At 42.7% G+C, this 12,259-nt stretch overlaps 1 protein-coding gene across 1 annotated transcript; it reads right to left on the bottom strand.

The window, feature by feature from the left end:
• Positions 1-2,647: 2,647 nt before the first annotated feature.
• Positions 2,648-12,054, bottom strand: LOC114684569 (interferon-induced protein with tetratricopeptide repeats 1-like). Its single transcript, XM_028859103.2, has 2 exons — positions 11,882-12,054; positions 2,648-4,496 (listed from the first exon to the last, which is right to left on the bottom strand). The coding sequence occupies exons 1-2, from the start codon at positions 11,884-11,886 to the stop codon at positions 3,113-3,115; spliced, it is 1,389 nt and encodes a 462-aa protein (XP_028714936.1). The 5' UTR covers positions 11,887-12,054; the 3' UTR covers positions 2,648-3,112.
• Positions 12,055-12,259: the final 205 nt, after the last annotated feature.

Below are 12,259 nucleotides of genomic sequence, written 5' to 3'. Positions count from 1 at the left end.
GTTGAAGATTAATTAGGATAGAAAGTGAATTAGATACATTTTGGACTTATTAAAATAGGATAGATAAGGGAATTATTTTCTCTGATTTGTCAAATACAAATGGACTAGACATCGTTTAGGTATTTGTTACTTTTATATATTGTATATAGTTATTGTACTTTTGTATATAGTTTTTCTTTTGTTAGTTATAACCTTTTGCCTTTTTTCTTTTTATTAAAATAGAAAAGGGGAAATATGGTGATATTTTATTTGTACTGAAATGTGATTTTAATTTTATGTTAATAAATAAAGTTGCCCTGGGGTCAGAGCTATTAGAGCCATAGCAAGAGCGTGGTGGTTAGAAGAGCTAGGTAGATTTCTGTGTGTTCAGGGATACAGCCAGTATTGGAGACATATGCCTTTAAGACCTGGAGGGCGGTAGTTACAGGCAGTGACGAGGCAGTCATGTGGTTGGGTTTACAACCAATGAGAAGGCAGAACAGAAAGACAATTTAAAGACAGACAAAGAGGAAGAAGCTCTCTCTTGGGGAAATTAGGAGCACTGCAGGAGGTAAGATTTTATCTCTGAGCTCTGACCTCTCAGCTTTCTCTTTTACATTGGCTCTGTGTTTCTTATTTTAATAAGACGATTGGTTACATCTACAGGCCCCAGGTGCAGTATACTTTTTACATTGTACCTATTGTTCTTGCTGACTCTCTAGAAAAGAAGATGGCCAGTGCCCTCCTAATACACAAGAAGACATGGGAAAAGAATGCGATTTTGTATGCTCTATTCTCAGGAGGGCACAGAGAGATGTTAACACACGTCTCCTGACATGATATAAATATGCAGCATTACAGAAGGTGTTCCATACAAAATACCTATGACTTGTTCAAAGCCATCACTGTCCTTTAAAAATTTGTTATCTTAAGTCCACACAGAGTAAGTCTTAGTGACCGGGCTGCCTATCACTTCAGGAACAAATCCAGTAGCTGGAGGTCACTGCCCACTCCACCCCCAGCTTGATATCATTGCTCTGATCCTTCTGTCACATTAGCATGCACTGGAGACATTGCTGTGCCAATTTGCGAAAATATAGTTGAAGGAAAGCATGTCAGTGACTGCGGGTGATCCCAGGATACTTTCCTGCTAAGGCCATAACAAGCTTGGGCAGAAATAGGCCACTAACCCACATTCACTACCTGCTTCTCCATCTTTGCTATGGAGTTTTCAATGTCAGTCCACAGAAAGTCAGGTTTGTAGACATTTGTCCTCCATTTGACCTACAGGTCACCATAGAACATTTGGAAAAGTAGTGGTAACTAAGTACCCACGATCTACATTTAATTAATAATAGGGACCTTATTAGTTGTAGCCTGATGCTCAAAAACATAAATGCACAGTGTTTTTCCTTGACTTTACTAATTTAATGTATTTACTTTATGAGCGCTCTCTCTCTCTCTCTCTGTGTTGTGTGTGTGTATGTGTGTGTGTGTGTGTGTGTGTGTGTGTGTGTGTGTGTGTGGTGGCACAAATGCTTGTTCCTTGCACAGCTGTGGAGGCCACACCTCATCTTGCTGTAGTTTCATCCATGCAGTAGTGTCAATGGGAAGACTGGGATAACAAAAGGAGACTATACTCAGAGGGGATAAGGAAGAGCAAAGAAAACCCAAAAGAGCTGACAGGACAGCTAAACAGCAGGAACAAGGAGAGAGGAGATGCAGAGGATGGGGAAGCGCTCCTGAGCATGGGCAGTGTGGGTCAGCAGACACAGAGCACATGGGTGCATGCTGGGCTTGCTGAGCCCAGGACCTAGGAACCACAAGGCATTTTAATCAAGGGGAGAAATTTAAGCGTTTATGCTCTCTAGTTTAGGTCCTCCAGACTACAACTCTCATGGAGGTAAGTGAAGGAGACAAAACTTAGTCACAACAGGACACCCCAGGAGTCTGAAACATCAAGTGATTGACCCACATATCATCCCTTGAAAAAAAGAGTAAAGGTGTGTTCCCTAGGGCAAGTGTGAACATGTTCTCCTGGAAGAGAAGATTCTGCCAAGTTCCCAGAACCCAGCCTGTGAATCAAACTGTGTGTCCTCCTGCTCTCTCCTAATCCTTCTTCTCCAACCCATCATTTGTTCCCTCAATTACTCTTCCTCAGCATCCATTTAGACTATTAGGGAGCAGTATTATGAAACCTGAGAGTTTTCCTTTGCTTGAATCAAATAAACATGTTTTTGGCTTATCAAAGAAACACCTATTAAAAATATCAGAGGTATTTCCCCAAATATCAGGTGAATGAACCCTAAACACATACCTAGCAACTTAATTCCCAATGATAAACAGCAGCTGTCAGGTAGCAAGGCAGCATCAGTCGCATTACTATCTCATGATGTGGAGAATGACATATACCCTTCATCTTTACACAGACCCCTTGCAGGGTTTATGTGCAGAACTTTTTTCCTACCTGTCACTAGACTTCTGTTAGTTGATGCTGCTATCCTAAGCCTTCTTGAGGACACTGAAGGGATTTCCTTTCCATTTTGTCAGCAAATTACACTGGAAGACTTTGGGATTCAGGGATTTTTACTGAATATATTTTAGTTGAGGGGAAAACATCACATATAACACACTATCAATAGCACAGAATAAGTGCACAAGTCTCCTTATATCATCTTCTGTCTGTAAGGTCCCGGCAAGTTTCCCCTGCTTGGCTTCCCCCAAACTTAAGACTCTTATTAGCCGTGAATGATTCTGCAGTATGGTGAGACTTCTCAGCCTTTAAACTCTCCCTTTTGATCACTTGGTTTCCTCTGACACTGCACTGTACTAAGAGTATCTGCTGACCTAAAGTAAAAGCTTCCTTAGAGAATACCTCTTTGTCCAGGACACTGGCAGGCCGTGATGGAAGACTTGCATTCCCAAGACACAGACATAAGGAAAAGATGTCCTAGGATCCCACAGCTCAAGGGAGTGCAGATCAGCAGGGGTCAGTCCTGGTCAGTAAGTGAGCAGGTGCAAGTTCTTTATAGACACCACAATGAGGGGTGACAAAGAGGATGGAGAAAGAAATCAGGAAGGAGGCCGGAAACCCTCAGTTATGAGTACATTCACTTCACAGAGGTGAGCTCACTCAAAATTGACGGTTCACTTCCCCAGTGAGCCGCAGAGCCAATTCATAGCACATCAGGGCCGATTCCTTTTCCCTCTTCAGTTTGTAGATGAAACCCAGCAAGCAATAGCTCTCCACAAGTCGAACATGCAGGCCGGCACGTCTTATGACCATTCTCTCTAACCTTCCAAGTATATTCCTCCAGACAAAGTTTTTTTTTTTCAGTTTAAGACCTATTAAGTAGTGGGTGATCGCCTCATCCTCTGATTTCCGATGAAAGTTTTGGTAACGGCCATAGCGTAAATGAATATCCTGCTCTTTGTGACACTCAAGATTCCTGTATAGTTCCGTCATGTTCAGCGCAATCTGGAAATTTGCCTCTGCTTCTTCATGTTGGCCAGTTTCTGCCTGAACTTCAGCCATGCCAACATAAGCCATCTCAAATCTGGGCCTGAGTTTCACAATCTCTTGAAATTCAAGAATGGCCTGTTGTGCCGCCTGTCTTTGGGCTGGCTTATCAGTGGATGTTCTTAGTTGCATCACTTGTCTATGGTAGCAGAGCCCTAGTTGGTAATGCAGGTAGCCAGAGGCAGGTGACTCCTGCAAGGCCCTGTGTAGCAGAGGGAGAGCCTTGTCTATGCAGCCTTTCCTTCGGTAATACTTGGCTATAGAGCGAAATGTATAGTGTTGGCAGGATGTGCTACTGAGGGCTTCTTCAATGTATGATTCTGCTTCAGCTGATTCCCCTACATCCTGAAGCTTCAGTGCAAGATAAACTTTAATATTCGGATCTTCTGGATTTAACCTGACAGCCTTCCTTAGGGGTTCTAGAGAGATATTCTTGTCATCAAAGTCTGTGTGATAGGCTGCAACTGCATAGCCAAGGTTGTATAAAGGGTTTTCAGGATCCACACTCAGAGCTCTTTCAAAGCACTCCATGCCTGGTATATAATTCTTTCGTCCACTCTTCAGATAGACCCAGCCTTTCTCATATTCCATCTCGGCACACTCCATTCTATAGGGAAAGGGACTGCCCAATTCCTTGCATGTGTTCTCTACCTTGTCCAGGTAGGTCTGAATTTCTGCCAGGCTGCCCATGTGGTAATGCACCCAGGCACAGTTGCCCCAGGTCACCAGGCTTCTCTTGCCCAACTGCTCTCCCTGGATCAAGGCTTCTGCTTCTTTCAAGTTCTGCAGGGCTTCCTCATGCTGGCCTTTCAGGTGTTTCACATAGGCCCTGAGGTTGAGCATCCCCACTTGGTTTTTGATGTCTAGAAACTCAAGCTCCTCAGAGATCCTCATTTCCAAATCAGGTATGCCAAAGTCTTCCAACATCAGATTCCATGTGAAGTGACAATTCAGTTCAATCAGATTTGCCTTGACCTGATCACTGACAGCATTCTCTCTGTGTGAAGGAAGCAGGTGATTTGTTAATGATACAAAATTGCCAATTAACTCCAAGCTAAATACATTTCACAACATTCTTGCTCATTTCCTGAAAATCTGATATTTTGTTCCTTTAGAATTTCTTGACTATTTTAAAACAGTCTCTCATCTCTAATTATTTGTACTGCCAGATACTTCTTGTACATGCATGTACATGTACCTGTACTTACAATCTTAGGTTGTATGTTAATGCTTTCAGTCAAGACTGGACATTGCCACACAGATACAAGCACATAAACGTACATGTCAGAAACCTTATCTCAGTTTTTGAACTCTAAATTCTGTTCCCCATTTCCTTATGTCTTTGAGGATTATGTGTACAAGTTTATGACACCTGAGCTGACATAGACAGGACCTGTCTGTGTGGTAAACACTGACTATGGAGGAAAAGTCACTGGGGGTCTTCATATTTCATCTCAAACAAGCAGCTGTTCTCCATGGGCTGCTGCAGAATTAATGAACATGCCCTCTGCCTTGTGACTCTGGGCATACGACTCTTCTCCTGAACTTTTATCTTTGGACGATGTATCTGGGGAGCTTCTGGAGAGTAAGTCAACTTAGCTCTCCCCACCTATGGTTACAAAGAATCCCTTTATTTTAAAGATGCTTATACAACTTCATGCCTTTTCTTGTTTCCCAATAGAGCAGTACAAGTAGTTCCAAACTATGTATCACTCCTGTCTCAGAGAACCACCTATAGAATCTAGTCAGTTAGCTTCAGGGTAGTAACCCAAAAGCAAGCAGCTTGGAGACCAATCTGTGCTCAGAAGGCAAAAAGGCCCTTGGTCCTGTTGGTAGCTGTCTCTGCCAGAGACCAGAGATGCTATAGTGCTTAAACTACTGTCTTCACTTTTCACCTGGCCATGCCAAGAATAGTAGAATAAAGGTGTGCTGTGCACTTAGGTCTTACCCATAGCTGAGCACACTAGAATTGTGCAATAAGGTAGGCTAATGGAAACAGTCAGCCATCTAGACATCTCATGAATCAGTCAATTGGTCAGGTTTGCTCACCCATACCTCATGCCTCCATCCATGAATGTTATGAACAATGCACTAGCGACCATTGATGGACCCTCTCTTCCAGGTCCCAATTTTACTAGACCATAGTGGTTTTCAATCTTCCTAGTGCAGCAGCTCTTTAATAGAGTTAAGCATCTTGTGGTGCCTGCCAAACTTAAAATTATTTCATTGATATTTCATAAGTGTAATTTTGCTACTGTTATGAATCGTAATATAAATATCTGATATGTGTCTCCCAGATGGATGTTGACACATAATTAAGAACTGCCAAACAAAAGGAACTTTGTCTTCTTTCTTTCAGTGAAGTTCCCACTTATAATCCCACAATAAATTGTTTGGAATCCACCTTCTGTGGAGCATTAACATCAGTTTTCTATACTGTAAGATTGAAACATAGAACTCCATTGACTCAATGGAGGTTTTGTGTGACTGTGAGCTTTGGCACACTGAGTCCTGAATTAAAATTCACCTTAGTCTAGAAACCTTCTGTCCAACTCAAATCCATTTCTTTTTCATTTGACAAATTTTCAATGCAGAACTTCCTTAAATCTTATTGACTAGAGGACGATGTAGTGCATGGAACAGGAAAAGGACTATGACTGAAATGATGTGATATTTGGTCAGAATAGTTTTTTCCTCCTTTACCTCTAAAAAGTATAGATTCATGAAAAGCTTCCCAGTCAGTGCAAAACTCAGCTTTCTCCTTCATCGGGTTTTTCACTATGTACATCTTACACAAGTACAGTAGGAGAACAAGTGAGGAAACTGAGGTGGTTGCAATGACACATGGACAACTGTCATTCTTCCTCTTAATGATCTAAGCACTGGTGTAGCAGGAATCTTAAAAGTTCTTATTAATAAATTCAAACCCGAGGCCAGTTATTGGGGTGAATACTGGAAGGTCAGAGAGACAGAACAAGCCACAGCTATCTCACCTCATCCAGAATGAATCTCAGCTGAACTGTGCTGCTTCAAAGCCTGAAAGCTTAACCAATCGAATGCTTAACCAGCCATATGCTTAACCAGCCAAATACTTCTAGTTTCTGCTCCTCATGCCTTATATACCTTTCTGCTTTCTATCATCACTCCCTAGGATTGATTAAAGGCTTGCTTTCTGGGATTAAAGGCATGAGTTACCATGCCTGGCTGTTTCCAATGTGGCCTGGAACTCACAGAGATCCCACATGGATTTCTGTCTCTGGAATGCTAGGATTAAAGGCGTGTGCTATCACTGCCTAACTCGGGACTTTTTTGTTCTCTGACCCCAGATAAGTTTATTAAGGTACACAATATTTTGGGGAACACAATATCACCACAGGCATCTCTTTTTGTCTAAAATTAAAGAAATCTTATAAATACAAGAAAACCTATCCAATAAGTATATACAATATATACGGCCAAAAATTACATTAATGGTGTCTAGTCCATTAACATTTGACAGATTCAGATAAAAACTCCATTATATATATATTAACAATGTCCAGTCCAGTAACACACTGGAACTGACATTCATCTGCTGATGTAGGCTCCTTCATCACCACTGCCTCCAGTTCCTGCTACCCTGAACAGGCACACCTCTAGCCTTAGTCCTCACACATTTTTAGCCTTTGGCAACTGGAAACCCTGTCTCTATCACTGTAATCAGTCATTCAAGAATGGTAATGGAAGTGTGAAGTGACACACAAAAGGTTGTTGAATGTGTAGAAATCAGTCACTGCAACAGAGAAGGTGAGAGGAAGTTGGAGAAGGGTCCATTTTGCCCAAGGGATGCATAAAAGTTGTACATAAGCAATGAACACAGAAAAGTGTACAATCATCTAAAAGAAATTAAAATAGAAAGTCATGGAATGATAATTTGTATTAATGAGGCAGAGTAGTATTCATATTGTTCACCAAAGGCCCTTGAAGAGAAATCTGTTACCTCCTAGACTATGGGAGAAATCTGCAACTTATGGAGACCTGTCCATGTCTCCTCCATTAAGAGCTATTCATGTTGGGGAGGTCCTTGATCTGGCTAATGATCTGCCCTGGAAAGGCAAGTTTACCTTCATTCACACTAAGAAGATAGGAGGAATACTTCTCCCTTCAATGAGGTAATGAATTTTCTTTCCCAGAGTGTCTTCTCAATGTAGTGCAATGCCTAGCAGCTACCATGAGTTTGGGCTGAGCCTGCCTGCCTTCTGAGCGCTGACCTGGAAAGGTAGGACTGTTCTGCCCATTCCCCCATACTTGTCCTTTCTTTCTCCTCTAAAGCTCCCTTCCCAGCCATGGGGCTGCTTGTATAATCTGTTGCTGTCTGTCAAGAAGCTCAACACAATATTCATGCGTATCCCATACCCCTGTTCATCTCTATTCTCCTATTCTGAGCGTCTACTGAGATTGACAACTTGCTTGCCCTGGGGCTTGCCATGAAAACTACAATAAATTATCCTGGAACTCCCTTTTCAGTCCATTTCTAAGTTCTTTTAAAAGGCAACTAAGCACCCTAAGAGGACACCCAGTCTTCACCTTATCACTAAGATAATACAACTAACCAAAGAACCACAGATTCAATAAAATCCCTATTCGGAGGCACATGACAGTTTTGAAATGAAGCTTTAAATCTCAAATCCTATAAAATATCCCAAGATGCTACAATAATAACAGTGTTTTCGAAACCATAGAATTAGATTCACTATAGTCTAAAACAATCAACATATTTTTGTGCTAGCATGAGTACTCCTGTAAGGAAAAAAGCACATATATGACATGGAGATTTAATTATATAAAGACCCAAGGGGCAAACACTGAATGCATGGCTGAGCCCTTCTGTCTAGGCTGCCACAGGGGGAAAAAAAAACTATGGAAACAGAGGCTTACACAACAGAACTTTGCTACTTGTAACTTAGGAAATTATAAATCTCAGACTAAATTGCTTGCCTATATATTACCTTACCTAGTAGATGTTTCTTCCTGAAGAACATGCAAAGACCACATGCCTTTTCCATGGACAGGATGTCTTTCCTGTCTGACCCATGACTTTGAGTGTGTGTGTGTGTGTATGTGTATGTGTGCATGTGTGTGTGTGTGCACAATCATCTGTGTGTGTGCATGTCCATGCATGTGCATGCATGTATATGTGCTTGTGTGCACATGCCTGTGCTTACATGTGTGTGTGCATGTGCTTACATGCATCTGTGCATGTTTGTGTGTGTGTGTATGCGTGTTTGCACATATGTGTGCACCTGTGTGTACGCCTGTGTGTGTTCCTGTGTGTATGTGCAAGACATGTGTGTGTGTGCATGTGTGTGTGGGGGGGTGTGTGTTTGTGTGGGTGTATTTATAAGGGATGCCAATGTCAAGGCATGCATACTAAGGTCAGAGGACAGCATTAGGAACTCATCTTTACCAGCTTGTGTTTGGAGAAGGAAAGCCAAGGGTTCCCTCTCTTCTCTCAGCAAAACACAGAGATTGTAATCCTCATGCTTGCTTGCCAAGCCCTTGACCCTTTCAACCTCTGAGCTGCACCATTTGATATCTCCAAGGGAAGCAAGTGTGATGCTCATTCCCTCCTTTCTTATGGCATTTCAGATCTTAAGAAAAGTGGCTTCAGATTGAGACCACAAAGAGAGCAGCATCAATGACCATGAAGGAAGCCAGTTTGCAAAAAAACCTGTATCCCTTCCTTTCCTAGGCATCAAGTAATAGACAGAGGATACTCAAAGTGCCCTTGATGTACCAACCTGGAGAAGAGACAGGGCTCTTTGTTCATGCCCTGTAAATGGTCATGTGGAATGTCATTTTGTATGCTGTGAATGTGTGTTGCTCTGGTTATAAATAAAATGCTGATTGCCCTCTAACCAGGCAGGAAGTATAGGCAGGATAAGAAGACAAGGAGAATCCTGGGAAGAGGAAGGCTGAGTCAGGAGTCACCAGCCAGACACAGAGGAAGCACATTGACAAGGCCATATTAAGAAATGGTACCAAGTCGAGCGGCTAAACATAGGTAAGAATTATGGGTTAATTTAAATGTAGGAGCTAGTCAGTAATAAGCCTGAGCTAATGGCCAAGAAGTTAGTTATAAATAATATTAAGCCTCTGTGTGACTGTTTTATAAAAGGCTGCAGGAGAGTGAGTGAGAGAATTGTCCCGACTGTGGGTCAGGAGGGACACAGGAAACTCCTGACTGTAATGAGGCTCATGGCCCAGTGTAGCATGAAACTTAAAAGTTCTCATTAATAAAAACAAACCAGAGCCAGGTATTGGGCTGAACCCTGAATGATCAGAGAAACAGAACAAGCCACAGCCACCTCACCTTGCCAATTCCTCAGCTGATCATGTTTCCTCAGACTGAAGCATCTGAGATCTCATCCAAATACATCTCAGCTGAACCGCTGCTCAAAAACCTAAATGCTTAACCAGCTCTAGTTCCAGGTCCTCACACCTTATATACCTTTCTTCTTTCTGCCATCACTTCCTTGGGTTAAAGACGTGAGACACCATGCCTGGCTGTTTCCAGTGTGGCTTACAACTCAAGGATATACAGATAAATCTCTGCCTCCCAAGTGATAAGATTAAAGGCATGTGTGTCACCATTTTCTGGCATCTATGTCTGTTTAGTGGCTGTTCTGTCCTCTGAACCCAGATAAGTTTATTAGGATGCACAATATATTGGGGGTCACAATATATCACCACAGCCCAGTGCTTTTGGGCTTATCCCTCTGCTTACTAGTCTGTTCTTGTTTTTCAGAGTGCTGTTTTGTAATGAAATGTCTCTATCTCTGTTAGTAATCATGTGGCCCTGGTCCAGTTCATTAATGTTGGACACAAATACTTGGATATTTCAAAGGTGCCCCAGGGAAGGTTTCCCTATTGTGACTAGACTCAGGTCTTTACCTGTAATATTTGATGAGCCAGGCTAGAAAGAGACAAAGGCATAAGAATTTTCTGTCCTCTCAGTCTCTGTCTCTGCCTGTTTCTCTCTGTCTCTGTCTCTCTGAAATAATCAAATGCATGGTTATTTCTTCTTTTACAGAGCATTTAGTAAAGATGGAGAGATTTGTGTAGGCAGAGTAAACATGACCTGGGGCATCAGATTCAATCCTGCTTTTCTTTGCTTTCCCTGCCCACAGCAGTGCACAGTGAATTAGAGATTGTGCCCACACCTTAAGGGAAATAAAGGCATTGGCAGCGCAGCTAAAATCACCTGAAATCTGAACACCAGCTGTCCAGGAATATCTGCCTAATTGGGAGGCTCACAAGGATCCTGCTCAGAAACTGTGCCCAAAAAGGAGGCACATGAACTTGTGCATATGTCTTTGAAGCAGAAAAGCTGAGCAGCACACAGGCAACAGTCATTTGTGTGGTCAACCTGGACAGAGAGCAGCCAGGATCCTACAGCCCTGTGGTTGCTCTGGATCCCCTGTGAAGTTGGAAATCTCCTTCTTTTCTCATTCTGCAGGAACCGCTTTGCAAACCAAATACTTAAGCACCTGGGTCACTCACTCTATGATAATGACCATCACCTGACAGGTCCTATAGCCTTCCAGGCTCTACTTACTTCGGCTCTATATATTTCTATCACTGTGAACTCTGTATTCTATGTCACCACTCCCCAACTGCTGTCAGCTGCCTACATATTCATGTACAAAGTCAGAAGAATAATCCACCAAGTAAAGAGATGCTCACTGTGGCAAAGAGTCAGTGCAAACACCTCCACTGACTGGCACTTTTAATCTGAATGGCAATTTCAAACATAAAAACCCAGGGCTATTCACATAAATAAGATTCGACTGGGTACCTAGTATTTCTTGAATATATATAGTATATGTTGTATATGCAATGAATATATATGTTATATGTACTCACACAGAAACCGTGAACAGCATCTCAAGAGGTCCTTTGAGGATCTGCTGGGTACATCTCATGGACAATGAAGGAGCTGGGTCAGGGGATGGGTAGAAGGAAACTCTAAGCAGCTGCTCTCTTTGAGGGCTAAGTAGGTAGAGTGGTAACTTGTCCATTCCCGAAGTTCTCCTTGGTAACTGTCTCTCTCTGTGAGATGAGCATGCTAAAGTCTGCCCAGGTGTTTCCAACTTCATGCTTGAGACAGCCTTTAAAACTTAAGCCAGCTTGCTGTCACCCATCCAGCCCCTGCCAACAGCACACCCATTAAACAGAGTCCCTGGACACTCAGGGCAATTAGCATCCTTGTTCCCTTTTCAGTAGTAGAAAGAGAAGGCAGAAGACAGAACAAAGGGACAGAAGCAGACTCAGTCAGACCTGGACACAAGCAAATGTTTGAGTCCTGGGTTCACTCAAACTGCAGAGCAGGGAAATCCTTACCCCATGGTTGCTGTGAAGGTGGCAGCAGTTCTCTGGTTTCTCACCAGGACAGGCTTCTCAGAATCCTGTCTTCTAACTCTGCTGTCTTGTGGACTTGCACACCAACTGGACTCTCAGAGAAGGGCTGGGAGACAGCTCTGTGAGCTGTGGTGTGTGTGTGTGCTTTTATAGTCACAGTAAGAACCTGAAAGAGAAAGTGAAACTAAAGCCTGCAGATTTCTCCTCGGGGAAACTGAGGGCAAACAGGTGTGGGCCTTCTCCTCTCTTCTCTGAACCAATGGGAACAGGGAATCTGGAACAGAAGGTCAGTTCCATCAAGCTGTCCAGGAAGACGTCCCTGGCACCAGGACATGCTGTTAGGATGTTGATGGAGGTGAT

Source organism: Peromyscus leucopus, chromosome 1 (assembly GCF_004664715.2).
Source record: "Peromyscus leucopus breed LL Stock chromosome 1, UCI_PerLeu_2.1, whole genome shotgun sequence".
NCBI lineage: Eukaryota > Metazoa > Chordata > Mammalia > Rodentia > Cricetidae > Peromyscus > Peromyscus leucopus.
This window is presented reverse-complemented; position numbering and strand designations above follow the sequence as displayed.